This window comes from Lactuca virosa, chromosome 9 (assembly GCF_052849685.1).
Source record: "Lactuca virosa cultivar CGN04683 chromosome 9, Lactuca_virosa_CGN04683_v6, whole genome shotgun sequence".
Classification (NCBI taxonomy): domain Eukaryota; kingdom Viridiplantae; phylum Streptophyta; class Magnoliopsida; order Asterales; family Asteraceae; genus Lactuca; species Lactuca virosa.
In genome coordinates, this window is record NC_136434.1 from 183,499,487 (window position 1) to 183,512,685 (window position 13,199).

At 33.0% G+C, this 13,199-nt stretch overlaps 2 protein-coding genes across 19 annotated transcripts; both read right to left on the bottom strand.

Moving 5' to 3' along the window:
- Window positions 1–2,637: 2,637 nt before the first annotated feature.
- Window positions 2,638–4,530, bottom strand: LOC145138768 (Galactose oxidase/kelch repeat superfamily protein). Its single transcript, XM_079072790.1, has 2 exons — window positions 4,402–4,530; window positions 2,638–3,720 (listed from the first exon to the last, which is right to left on the bottom strand). Exons 1-2 carry the CDS (start codon window positions 4,483–4,485, stop codon window positions 2,770–2,772), a joined length of 1,035 nt encoding a protein of 344 aa, XP_078928916.1. The 5' UTR covers window positions 4,486–4,530; the 3' UTR covers window positions 2,638–2,769.
- Window positions 4,531–8,899: 4,369 nt separating this feature from the next.
- Window positions 8,900–12,749, bottom strand: LOC145137673 (CDK5RAP3 protein homolog). Of its 18 annotated transcripts, none has more exons than XM_079071799.1 (15): window positions 12,065–12,745; window positions 11,685–11,775; window positions 11,534–11,604; window positions 11,394–11,459; window positions 11,203–11,247; window positions 11,046–11,118; window positions 10,842–10,974; window positions 10,545–10,746; window positions 10,429–10,478; window positions 10,253–10,317; window positions 9,781–10,158; window positions 9,608–9,688; window positions 9,459–9,498; window positions 9,300–9,361; window positions 8,900–9,084 (listed from the first exon to the last, which is right to left on the bottom strand). In XM_079071799.1, the coding sequence occupies exons 2-8, from the start codon at window positions 11,726–11,728 to the stop codon at window positions 10,618–10,620; spliced, it is 561 nt and encodes a 186-aa protein (XP_078927925.1). In that variant the 5' UTR covers window positions 11,729–11,775; window positions 12,065–12,745; the 3' UTR covers window positions 8,900–9,084; window positions 9,300–9,361; window positions 9,459–9,498; window positions 9,608–9,688; window positions 9,781–10,158; window positions 10,253–10,317; window positions 10,429–10,478; window positions 10,545–10,617. The 18 variants fall into 18 exon arrangements, with proteins under 18 accessions (XP_078927925.1, XP_078927928.1, XP_078927929.1 ...); XM_079071802.1 differs by having other exon boundaries at window positions 10,249–10,317; XM_079071803.1 differs by lacking the exon at window positions 10,429–10,478 and having other exon boundaries at window positions 10,842–10,953; window positions 12,065–12,749.
- Window positions 12,750–13,199: the final 450 nt, after the last annotated feature.

The window sequence follows — 13,199 nt, forward strand, 5'->3', positions numbered from 1 at the left end:
CACCATTTAACAAATTACTTCCAAATTTAGAACTATTACGAAATAAAAAAGGTCGCCCTCGTTCAACAAGACTAAAAAATGGTATGGATATTAAAGAAGGAAGAAATGCCAATCTTTGTGGAATTTGTAGGCAACCAGGGCATAATCGAAAACGATGTCCGTCTATGCCAAGGTAGTTTAAAAAAATATTTTTATGGTATTTGTTGTGGTTATTTCCTCTTATTGTTATTTTTTTTATTTTTTTTTACAGGTAAGGATTTGTTACCGGTTCAAGTTCAAGCTAATTGTGATGTTTTTTTTTCTTTTTGTAATAAACAATGTTGGAGTTTATTTTGTGATGTTTTTCTTGTAACAAACAATATTGAGGTTTTGATGTTTTTTTTTATATGTGAATGTTTGAGTTTTTGCACCTTAAAATATATTGTATTTTTAATTTTTGATGGCGAAAATTTGATGGTAAAAGGGTTGCATAAGAAAAAATGATATTTAAAAAAAAATAGAAAAAAAAGATTAAAAAAACTGCTATTTAAAAAAGCTGTAAAAAAGGTAAAAATACTAAAATAATAGTTGTCATTTAAAAAAAAATATATAAAAACAATAAAAAGGTGGAATAAAAGAGAAAAAAAAAATAAGATATTTAAAAAAAAAAAAAAAACTAAAAAGAAAACTAAAAAGTAAAGAAAATGAAAAAAATACCATTTTGATAAATATTTATGAAAGGACACTAGAATGGTAAATATTTTTTTCAACTATCCCGTTATGGTCAAAAACTCATTGTTTAAGTTTCAAAGATTCAAAGTATACTTTTATTTAGGGGCGAAACCCCTAAAAAAAGGGGGTTCGGGGGCAGCGCCCCTGGCGGGGTCCAAGGGGCAGATCCCCTGGTTGGGGTCGAGTTGTCAGGTTAGCGCAATTTTTTTTATTTGGGTTATGTTGCTATATTAAATAAATGCATCAAAAATCTGATTTTTAGAAAAATAGACTCATTTTGACCCTTTTCCGTGAGATCTATATTATGACAGGTTTTGCAGTTTTTATAACTGTTTTGTAACTGTCTTGTGACAATTTTCAGACGGAAATCATATAGCCGTTTTTTGGTCATTTTTCTTGTACACTTCTTCAAGAACATTTCAAATACATTATCTGATTTCGTAATCTCTGACTTTCATCCAATTGAGTTTCATCTATACCATCGAAATACTTTAATTTGATAGTGAATCACGACTTTCAGAGAATCCAAACAATCTGTTTATCCCTTATTCCTAACACTGTTTTCCCCCTCCATTTTAGGCTGATGGATGTACACTTTCACCACCTTTCACTTTTTCTATGTCACTTCATCGTCACTGTCATTTTTCTTTTACTCTCCTCTCATCCTTTACTCATATGAAGTGGTTAACTTCTCGCTGCCTCACTTTTTATAATATATATATATATATATATATATATATATATATATATATATATATATATATATAATCGAAAAACGTGATTTCAATATCATAATCAAAATAACATATAACCACAACAAATTATGAAGTGAATATAATTAGGGGTGTTCGTTTGGATTGATCGGTTTGATCCAATCCAATCAAGTGAATCCAAATTGATTTCGGTTTTCAAAATAAGGATCCGAATAGTCCAAACTAAATTCAAATTCGATCCGATCCGGTCCAATTACAAATTCAGTTGGATCGGTTTTTATAATTCGGTTTTTAAAAACTAAAATATTTTAAAATGACATAATTATAATATTACCGAATTTTACACAAGAAGCAAAAACAAATTATTTAGTTACGATTTGAAATTTATAAACAATTATTAAGAAGGTATATTATATTTTAATATTTTATAGATAAAAAACTTTTGGGAGAAAATGTATATTAATATTTTTTACTTGGTGAAACTTTTTGAACCTATTTCAAAAAATAAATTACAAATTTAATAAATAATTATAGATATCTATTATAAATAAATAAATAATAAATTGTTATTCGGTTTTTTTGGATTATTCGATTCTTATTTTATAAACCATAACCAATCTAAAATCCAAAATAATAATTCGGTTTTATCGAAAACCAATCCAAAAATCCGAACCAAATAGTCCAATCCAAATTGTCCAATTGGACAATTCGGTTTTATCCAAATACTGAACAGCCCTAACTATAATGAACAGCGAGATTTTTTTTAAAGAACACATGATAAATGATGAGTCTCAACCTAGATTTCTATAAACATCACATTTATCATCCAAATAACAACATAACCACAACAGGGTATGAACCGATTGAAATGAACATCCTAAAAAGAAACTAACCTGTGAAATACTTCTCCTACGTTTCCAATTTCATCAAACAAATTAACTGCCTAACTAACAACTCAACGTTTTTTCACTCAAAAGATACTAAACTTCCCATACTTCTTACTTCTACTATAAGTGTGAATAATTGCGGAACCTGTTATCAAAGCATGAATGTCAAATGTATTTTGTATACTCTATTTGTAACTGTGTTGCTATTTGAACTTATGTTACTTCAACCTATATATTTATATGTCAAGTTGATTCGTAGATATTAGTTTATAACCAAATTGAACATTAGTGCAATCTTTATTCTTAAAACAAACATAATGGTTAAATTAGATTACAAGGAAGCCATTTTTATTATCACATTAATGTAATCACAGCATACTTCCACTCACATCTTAAACTAATAAACAAAACAAAAAAGAAAAAAGACGACCAAGCATCAAACACCATTTTTAAAATCCTTAATCTAAACAAGGGGTAAAAAAGTAAATATCACCCAACCGATCATTACTCGGCGAATTCCCACCATACACCAACAACCCATCTTCACCACCAAACCGCCCACCGGAAAACGCACACCACCCTCGCGGGCCCGGGTGATCATCACCACCACCAAAACCATCCTCCACCCGCCGCCACGTCAGCGCATCCGTATCCAACGCATACACCTCATGGGTAAACCGACCCGCACCCATGTGACCCAAATCACTGGGGTCCACCTCACCACCACACACAAATATATACTTCCCAATCACAACACTCGAAAACACACTCCTTGGTGTCGGTTTTTGACCCGTGGTTTCAACCTCGATCCATTTTCCACTATCCGGGTCGAAAAAATGTACATCATCAACCTCCATACCCGCAAACCCATAAACCACCCAAATTTTCCCGCCAACCACCCCGACCCCGGGCCCACCTCGACCTTTCAGATTATCACCTGGTAAAGGAAACTCAACCCATTTTTTCTCAACAACATCATAAGCCCATAAGTCATTCAACCGACCCGCGACCCCACACCCACCGAAAACATACATGTGGCGGTCATCCGTAGCTACGGAGTGGTAGCTACGGTGAATGGGCCCATTGTCCCCGGTGGACAGTAGGGCCCACTCGTTCGTACAGGTGTCGAACGAGTAGAGCTCGTTGAGCTCTGCGTGGGTGGCGTCACGGCCGCCAAAGACGTAAATTGTGGTGCTGATGGCGGTCATTGTGACGCCGACACGTGGCGGTGGGATGTCGCCGGTGGTTTCGGCTATTGACCATGTTTGGGTGGTGAGGTTGAAGATGTAGAGGGAGTTGTTGATTGGGACACGTGGGGTGAATTCGCCACCAAAGGCGTAAGCTTTTTCTCCAACAATGGTGATTGCGTGTGAGCTTCGAGCTCCGGGTCCCGTTCCTTTTTGGTTCAACTGAAAATTATGAAAGATCTAAAGTTTATCAAATCATCCATGGATGATGAATGCTAATATGATCTTGTTTGTAAGTAGAGACTAGAGAGGAATCATTACGACAATTAGATAAGAAATCAACGGTGGATTTAGAAAGGGGGTTTGCTTTTAAGTGGGATTCCGAGTTGGAAATGGGATCCACGAGTCTCTCCATGAATCAAATCATATGAATTTGACCACTTTGAAAGTGATTTTACCTCGGATTTGAAAACATTAATTGACTGAATTTAAGTTTATCACTTACATCTTCTTCATGAACAAGCTGTAAATAAATCCTAATTTCGAAGACTATTGTTTCTAGGTTTTACATTTGTGCAAGATTTTGACATGGTTTTTGGTTAGAAACACGAATTTCGGAGACATGATTGACATGCATCACATATACAGATCATAATCGACTTCCATCTCTTCGTAAAACCCTATGTGTATATACCTCAAACCAGTAACAAAGAAATTAACAGGAAATTAGAACAAATCCTAGCCATAGCCTGATGAGTTAAGATCAATCTAAAAAACAATCGAAGCGAATCACTAAATCTAGTTGGTATATGGTTGAAACAAATAAGTGATGGAAATGAAGCAGAAAAGTGATGATGATGATGATATGCAAAAGTGATAAAGAGAAATGAAGGAGAAGTTGACCTTAATCCATTTGCCTTGTGTTATCGCCATTGTTGTTGATGAGCACAGAGGAGTTGGTGTTTGATTGATTCTCTGTTCCACCATAAAACACTTCGCTACTTATAAACTAATCAGTGCCTGTCAATTGTCACACACTTTTTTTGTTTGTTTTAAAGAGTTAATCTATTTGGTATATCAGTCAACTAGTCAATTACTATTCTGCCCTTATTTTGTGTGACAACAAAGGAACAATCTATTATTAGTTATTGGGATAATGACTTGAAAGGATAACGAACTTTTGACTTTGTTTATATTTAGTCTCTAAACTTTTTTTCGTTATCTATTTGTCATTAAACTATTGAAACTGTTCACATTTTACCCTTATGACCGGCTGTTACCGGTCATAAGGGTAAAATGTGAACAGTTTCAATAGTTTAGTGGCAAATAGATAACGAAAAAAAGTTTAGTGACTAAATGTGAACAAAATCGAAAATTCGTTTCCCTCTAAAAAGTTCAATGACTAAATGTGAACAAACTTCCTCTTGTATTATGTTTTAGCAAATTATTTATTTTTGTTAAATTGTAGCAACATTTGTTGACGAAGAAATCTATGAAATAAAAAAAAACAAAACCCTGAAAATATATTTAAAAAAAAACAAAAAACCGAAACCGAAATAAAAAATCAATGGTTTGACATTTTCCAAAATAAAAAATCAAAATTTCCAATCTGATTTTGGTTTTACAAAAAAATGAATCATTCTCACTGATGTGAATTATGACCATCGGTTTGGCATGCGGAATTAAAGAACACGGTGATTTGGGTGTTTAAGAGATGCATTCGATTATGAAAGGTGTTTACAAAAAAAGATCTAGATCTAAATCTACATAATTAACACACACTAACACTTTCAATGTTACATCTCTCAAGCACACCTCTACATGTGGTATGAACCCACCTTATATAGAGGTGTTTACATGTCTCTCTCTCTATCTCTCATGTCATAAAGGAGGAGTTTTGGATAGAAAATTCTGAATTGAGCGCTTTCCCATTCCCTTTTTGGTTTTATAATCATTTTTCGATTATAAAAGGGGAGGGATTTAGATATGGAAATCCGAAAGTTGAATTTTTGTAAAACCAAAATCAGATTGGAAAATTGTGATTTTTTATTTTGGAAAATACCAAACCATTGGTTTTTTATTTCGGTTTCGGTTTTTCGTTTTTTTAATATATTTTTCGGGGTTTTTTTTTTATTTTATAGATTTCTTCATCAACAAATGTTGTTACAATTTAACAAAAATAAATAATTTGCTAAAACATAATACAAGAGGAAGTTTGTTCACATTTAGTCATTGAACTTTTTAGAGGGAAACGAACTTTCGATTTTGTTCACATTTAGTCACTAAACTTTTTTTCGTTATCTATTTGCCACTAAACTATTGAAACTGTTCACATTTTACCCTTATGACCGGTAACAGCCGGTCATAAGGGTAAAATGTGAACAGTTTCAATAGTTCAATGGCAAATAGATAACGAAAAAAAGTTTAGTGACTAAATGTGAACAAAGTCGAAAGTTCGTTACCCTTTCAAGTCATTATCCCTTAGTTATTAGTCTATAAGTATATTAATAAAGGGATAAGACTTATCTCGGGTAAGGAACTTTTAATTTTAGGGATAATGACTTGATAGGGTAAGATACTTTTTGAAATGTACACATTTAGTCCTTATTCTTTTTTTTTTTGTAAAATAAACCCTTATACTTTATTTTTTGTAACAATGCAATCCTTGTGACCGGCTATACCCGGTATACCGGTCATATACGAATTTTCTTTTAGGGAAAATGACTTGATAGGGTAAGATACTTTTTGAATTGTACACATTTAGTCCTTATTCTTTTTTTTGTAAAATAAACCCTTATACTTTATTAATATGTACACATTAGGTCCTTTTCACCGGATTCTACAGGTTTTGCTGATGTGGAAGCACAAGTGGCACTAAATAGCAATTAATTAGCTTAGTCACCGGAGGTGGGTGATCCTCCAGCAACAAGAAAAGGGCGGCGACCCTTCTCTTTCTCTTCTCTCTTCCTTCCGGTCGAACAGCAACAGCCAAACACCCTTTACCTGTTGTGTTTCTCCGATCTGTCTCTCTTTGCCTCCATCTTTGAGATATGTTGCCAGAAAAAGAAGAAAGAATCGACGAGGGGGCTACCAGAGCAGCTCCTCGCCGCCAACTACCGTCTCTACTTCCTCCTGCCTCCCCATTCGACCTTGTTGTTTTTGCCATCATTCCTCCTTGCTACCAGTGATGTGTAGGAACACACAAAGGAGTCGTCGGAGATCGGGGTTCTCCCTCTTTTTCATGATGAATAAAAGTTGGAAAAATCTCGTTGTGGATATGTGGATGCCACCTGGGTATTTCATTTCAACAAAATAAAAGAAAGGGAAAATGACTTGATAGGATAAGATACTTTTTGAAATGTACACATTTAGTCCTTATTCTTTTTTTTTTGTAAAATAAACCCCTCCACGTCAGCAAAACCTGTAGAATCCGGTGAAAAGGACCTAATGTGTACATATTAATAAAGTATAAGAGTTTATTTTACAAAAAAAAAAAAAGAATAAGGACTAAATGTGTACATTTCAAAAAGTATCTTACCCTATCAAGTCATTATCCCTTAATTTTATTCATATTTAGGAGGTGTTTGGAATAGCTTTTTAAACTAAAAAGTCCTTTTTAGAAAAGAACTTTTTGATTCATGTCTTTTTCCAAAAGATAAATTTTAAAATGTGTTTGTTAAAACTTTTGAGGGGGCAAAGGGAAAAAAGACAAAAGTTGCTAAAAGTCACAGATTCGTGACTTCTTAACCCCCTCATTTTTCTTCTTCTCAAAAAGATAATTTAAAAGATCTTTTCAAATTACCAAACAACTTTTTAAACTTTTGACTTTTTGGATAAGTCAAAAGTCTCAAAAGTCATTTAAAAAGGAAAGCCAAACACCCTCTTAGTTACTGAATTTTTTTTCGTACTTATTTACACATGAATTATTTGAATTTGTTCACATTTTACCCTTATGACCGGTTACAATCGGTCATAAGGATAAAGTGTGAACATTTCAAATAATTTATGGATAAATCAAGCACGAAAAAAAAATTCAGTGACTAAGTATTAACTAGTTAAAAATTTGTTACCCTTTCAAGTCATTATCCCTTATTGTAATCATCTCTTAGTTTATTTTGTTGTGTGTTGTGTCTGTAAGGAGTATTACAGAATAGAATGTGTATCACAAAAGCATGTTGTAGCTCATTGCTTTAATCGTAGTCAATGAGATAAACTTTTAACTGGAGTTATTTTACTCACGTATAAGTGAAACCCCAACCCACAAAGAAGAAATAATCAATAGAGTTTCACAAATACAAAAAGACACATATACAAGCAATAAAACGAAATATATATCGAAAATCAAAAGGAGCATGGTGAAAAGGTACATATAGAACCAACATACAAATAGAAAAGGTAGATACGAGTAATAACTACGAAGAAAAGTATCGACAAAACAAGTTGAAAGTAAAAACAGTGAAAATTAGGCAAATTGCACAAACAATGTAAAGACAACTAGCACTTAGACTACTCATGCACTACTTCACGACCTTGATCTTATGCATCCACACTCTCTAATCAAAGCTTGTATCCTTGTAAATAGAAAAACATCATTCAAATTTAACATTGTATTATATTCTGCTTCTTTATCATATGTTCTCTCTTCCTCGCACGATCTACAACGACCGTCCCCTCCCGGTGGAGTGAAAATCGTTGCCTATGTCCTAAGTACATGAATGAAACCACCACAATCTTTGTTTCTTCAATGTCTATGTGATTAAAGTCGTTTCTATGTATTTCAAAATGTTGTTTCTAGTACCTTACACAATAACATTTAGAATCATTTACAAGATAATGGATTTAAATGGTAACAAACTTTCAATTTTGTTCACATTTAGTCATTAAACTTTTTTCATGCTTAATTTATTCTTAATTATTTGAAATTGTTCACATTTATCCTTATGATCGGGTATATAGTCGGTCATAAGGGTAAATGTGAATAATTTCAAATAATTCAGAGGTAAATCAAGCACGAAAAAAATCTGATGAATAAATGTGAACAAAGTTGAAAGTTTGTTACCCTCTCAAGTCATTATCTCATTAATAAATAGATTCATTTATCAAAAATCAACCTAGATTAACAAGTTAGTAGGCGAATATCCCTATTTTGTGCAAATATAATTAAAATATTGTTATATGTTATTAATTTCTTTCTTTTAAAATTTCTTTTATTTATAAATTATAAATATTAGAAAAACAAATTAATTTATGAAAATATAAAAAAGTGTGAAAGATTATTGTTGAAAGCTATTATTTTTTCCTTTAGAATATATATATATATATATATATATATATATATATATATATATATATATATATACTAGAGGGGTTTCCCGCGCGTTGCGCGGGGCGGAACGTGTCATTTTGTGAAACAAATAATGAAGTACATTGCATAAGTTGGTATCGACATTAAAGTATGTTGCTATTCTGTGTAATTTGCCAGAAAAACGCTATAAACATTGATCCAAAACGTAAGCTTTTGCTGGCGTTTAATTTTCAGAAGATCAACTCATGGACTCCTCCCGAAGAATTTCAACCAAAACCAACCTATATACACAATTCTGAAAATTCTTATTAAAGCCGGTGAGCAACAATACAAACTCGGGCAACAATTTCATGTCATGGGAAAAACATCATTAAGGGAAAAGTCGTCCAGATTTGATAATTTGCATACAATGAGATGTTATTTTTTATTTTATTACAAAACCTTTACTGGAAGCACGAATTCAAAAAAAAAATAGTTATAATTAAGAAAGCCTTACGAACGAAGTTAGACAGGGTCAGTTGGCTGAATTTGTAGCTACTGATTTCATAGATTACCCATCTGCAACCAATCAATTTCGCCGGAATCATCATACAAAAAAATTGGTAGTCAATTTTCAAAGAGTTTTAAACTGAAATAAAAAGTAACATCCATTTACCTGATTATGTTTTCTTGCTTCTTGATACCAATTAACTACACTGAAACTCAAAGAATCATAATTCAATTAACAGTTTCCTTTTAAAAAAACCACCAATAATAATAAATAATAAAAGAAAAGTTAATTATTAACATATAATGTGATGTAACCTGACAGGTAATATCAAACATGAACAACATAGTTAGAGCCTTTACAAGCGGCACGAATCGCCGCCATGGAACCACTGTTATCTGCAATCACAGCAACATATTTCAATTTCATAAATTCCTTTCCAATAATCGAAGAAATTGTTCAAAAACTTAATCGAAATTCATGTTTTTACCTGCAGAAAATGCATCCCTACCAACTACCCAGATAGGATTTTATCCATCTTAACTTCCGTTGCTGGAAAATCTTCTGGTTTTTTCTCTTTCCATACGTACTTTGCCTTCAAATTCGATTATTTAGTGAGGAATTAATAAAAATCAGCGAATGGGTATTGTTTAATTGACAGAAAAACGAAAAGGGTGTTCTATAAAATTGATTAAAAGTAACGAAGAGGCATGTTATGCAAATATGATCATCTCCCAACAGGCTAATCTCTCTAACGCCCAAGAACTTGTTATCGACACGCTCAGGTCCAATTTGGAAGTAAGTCAGCACTGTATCTACAAAAAGTTACAATCACCCACTTCTCTTCTTCCCAGTCCCGCTTATGCTTCTATAAAAGAAAAAAAAGTTTTTCAAAAAGTAAATTACTTCAAATGATGTCAACAAATAACTAAAATACATAGAAAGCATGAGTTGTTACCTACCTGTGCGAGTAATCAAATGAGCATGAATATTACATATTACATACCCAACATGGCATGCTTCATCCCTGGACATGAGGGAAAACATCTTGGTGATCAATAGGTTCATTTTCTACAACTTGTATTAAAATTGGTAAAGAATTCCAACAATTTTGAAGTTGAAAAGTGAAAATTAATACTTTCAGTCGTCGACCAAGCTCTGTAGCACCAATCAATTAGACTTGATTTTCTAATATGAAAACAGTAACTAATTATGATTCAAAATTCAAATTCTGGTCAAAGTAAATAAAACTACCTGTAAAAAGTAAAAACTATGTGTCTTAAGTCTTTAACTGTTTTAAGAACATGACGATAACTATTATATCATTTCAGGCACCCGCAATACTCAACATGTTGTTGATCTCTCCAATAATCTTTATAGGCCTTCCATCAAACATGGATGAAAGTGTAGTCTCACAAACCTTCTTCAACTCCCTAGTTTTTGCAACCGCTGCTTCCTACAGTTAAACATACACCATATTTTATCAAAACACATTTCATAATTCGTAATTCATAATAATATATAGAGTTAAACATTTTTCTTTAAACTCACTTGCTTAGGCCAAACTGAGGACAATGAATTTTGAAGTTCCATGTGTTTGATAGCTAAATCTTTTAACCCCTCTTTCAATTTCGCTTCATGATGTTTTTTTTCTTCAAGCGTACTAACAAATATTTCAACAAATCTGAAAATTGATCAATGGTCAAAACTCAAAACTATGTATACTTTTAAATAAAATTTATGTAAAGTACGAACCTTTTCGAGTTGAGAATCATAATGAGGTCCCTTGTTTTCTTATTTGTCAGCAAAGAAATGGCTGAAGAGACAGCTGATAACATTGATTGGATAGCATCAGAAGTGTATAACTGTAACTAAAATGCCAAAATACCCTTCAAGTAAAAATGGATTTCACCTCGTTGTTTCTTTTCTGATCTTGTTGTGGTAAATGACTCACTTCCTGGTTCAGAGAAAATTCAAAATTGTCAATTTTATGGATAAAGTTATTGTATTTAACAAAATGATGTGATTGTTATTTAATTATTTACCATCTGGCATTTTTGCCTCAATGTTCTGGAAGGACAGACACTAAGATTTAGTTCATACCAGAAAGCGCAAAAAATGTGTGTGTGTGTGTGTATTCCAACACATGGCATCCCCAACAAAGTCTACCTACCAACAAAAATGTAAAGAAGCTCAATAAGAATTTTAAAAGATATTTCATATACCACAGCAGCAGTTGCAACCTTTCCTTTGAAGAGCACTCCCACAGAGACTACAAAGGTTGGATACACATGAGCAAAATCTATTGTCGCGTCTATATAGTTGAAAGAAATGAGTATATATTTCAGGTGAATGTGATTTTGATATAACTAAAAAGATTTTTGAATCACATACCCAAAAGCCTGAACCGTTATTTCAACAAAAGAGAAGCCATTCATCAGATAAAAATGTCCAACAATCCAAAGACTGCAGCCATCGGTGGTCTCTGCTGTCAAATGAAAACGTGAAATAAAAAAAATCATTGAGAGTAAAGATCCTTTATAACTGGCATCCAAAACTATATAGATTCCTAGCTTAATCTTCCAATTCTGAAATTCAATTAATTTTTTTTCATTCAGACATTTTATCAAACACGTCATATGCATCTAAATTTACATTTTTCTTTTCAAAAAAAAGCAAACTTAAATATGGTGAAGTAAAGAAGGTTACTGACCAGCTGTAACAAATCGATGCTAACAACAAAAAAAAACCCAAATTAATCACAGTATACGAACCTCGATGTACACAAAGTTTTGAGCAGAACTTGTGAGGAACCTTAAAGAGAAGGTGGAAGCCCAAATCAAAAACGGAAAACCCCTTGGTCTATTCCTTTCAACATGGAACACGAAAAAGGAAGAAAGGAGAAGTAGAGAGACGCTTCATTGGCAGAGGGAGGTGCTGAACATGGCTTCCATGGATAATACGTGACCCGAAGCAAAACCGATTAGCAGAGACGCGACACGTATGTGTACATCACCGATCGACGTACGCCTCTAAGGATGGGTACTTTTGGTTTTGGTCGAAGAAACGTTGTGCGCTTCATCGGGTCTGTGATGGTACTATGGAGTCGAAGTCGGACGGTGGTGGTAGTATGGACTCGGGTCTGTTTCCCAGTGAACCGTAATCGCCGATGACGTTGAATTTTATGTCGTTCTGCTACTACCGTCGGTGGTGCGCTTCGCCGGCTTCACTTCCCCTTCATTCGCCTAGTTCGACCTCGAAATTGGAGACCATTTCGGCTTTGCAAATCGACCGAAGCGCCTTCACTTTTCCCTCTCTTTCGTTCGTCTGCTTGCAGGCATTCTTCCGACTAAACGTGAATTGTGGAGAGACAGACCCGATAATAAAAGGCGAGGGTAAACGTGAATTTAGAAGATATATAACCGAACCCGTGTTTTCTAATTTCTCCTAGGCAAAGAAAATTTTTACCTTTCGTCTATATTTGTTTTCTGATAAAGTTATAAATAAATATTAAATTTAGTTTATATGGTATACCGTTTTTTAAAGTCTGATTCTTAGAAAAACATCATCAAAAACTACCAACAACAAATAGCTATTTTAACCAAACATTTGTTATACACTATTTTTTATAAATTTTCTTTATCGAATTTAACGTCATAAATGTTTAATTGTAAAATACTTTTCATATTATCTTTAATCTAATTTTTGTATGGAACATAAAATACTATTTAAGAATATTATATTAATATACAAACTACAATATAATTGAGTGGGAAATAAACTTCCTTATCAATTAACCAAAATACAATAAAGTTGCATGGAATATGAAGAACGATAGTGTATTCTAGAATACACTCTCATTCTGTTGGAATACACTTTCATTCTTCTAGATATGAATTCATTCTGAAA

What these genes read in the sequence shown, in the direction of transcription:
- LOC145137673 (XM_079071799.1), bottom strand. Translation starts at nt 11,728, where the DNA reads ATGAATGGCTTCTCTTTTGTTGAAATAACGGTTCAGGCTTTTGG. An exon ending in ATGATTCTCAACTCGAAAAG is followed by an intron (nt 10,975 to 11,045) that starts GTTCGTACTTTA and finishes ATCAATTTTCAG; the next exon opens with ATTTGTTGAAATATTTGTTA. An exon ending in CCTCAGTTTGGCCTAAGCAA is followed by an intron (nt 10,747 to 10,841) that starts GTGAGTTTAAAG and finishes GTTTAACTGTAG; the next exon opens with GAAGCAGCGGTTGCAAAAAC.
- LOC145138768 (XM_079072790.1), bottom strand. Translation starts at nt 4,485, where the DNA reads ATGGTGGAACAGAGAATCAATCAAACACCAACTCCTCTGTGCTCATCA. An exon ending in CACAAGGCAAATGGATTAAG is followed by an intron (nt 3,721 to 4,401) that starts GTCAACTTCTCC and finishes CATAATTTTCAG; the next exon opens with TTGAACCAAAAAGGAACGGG.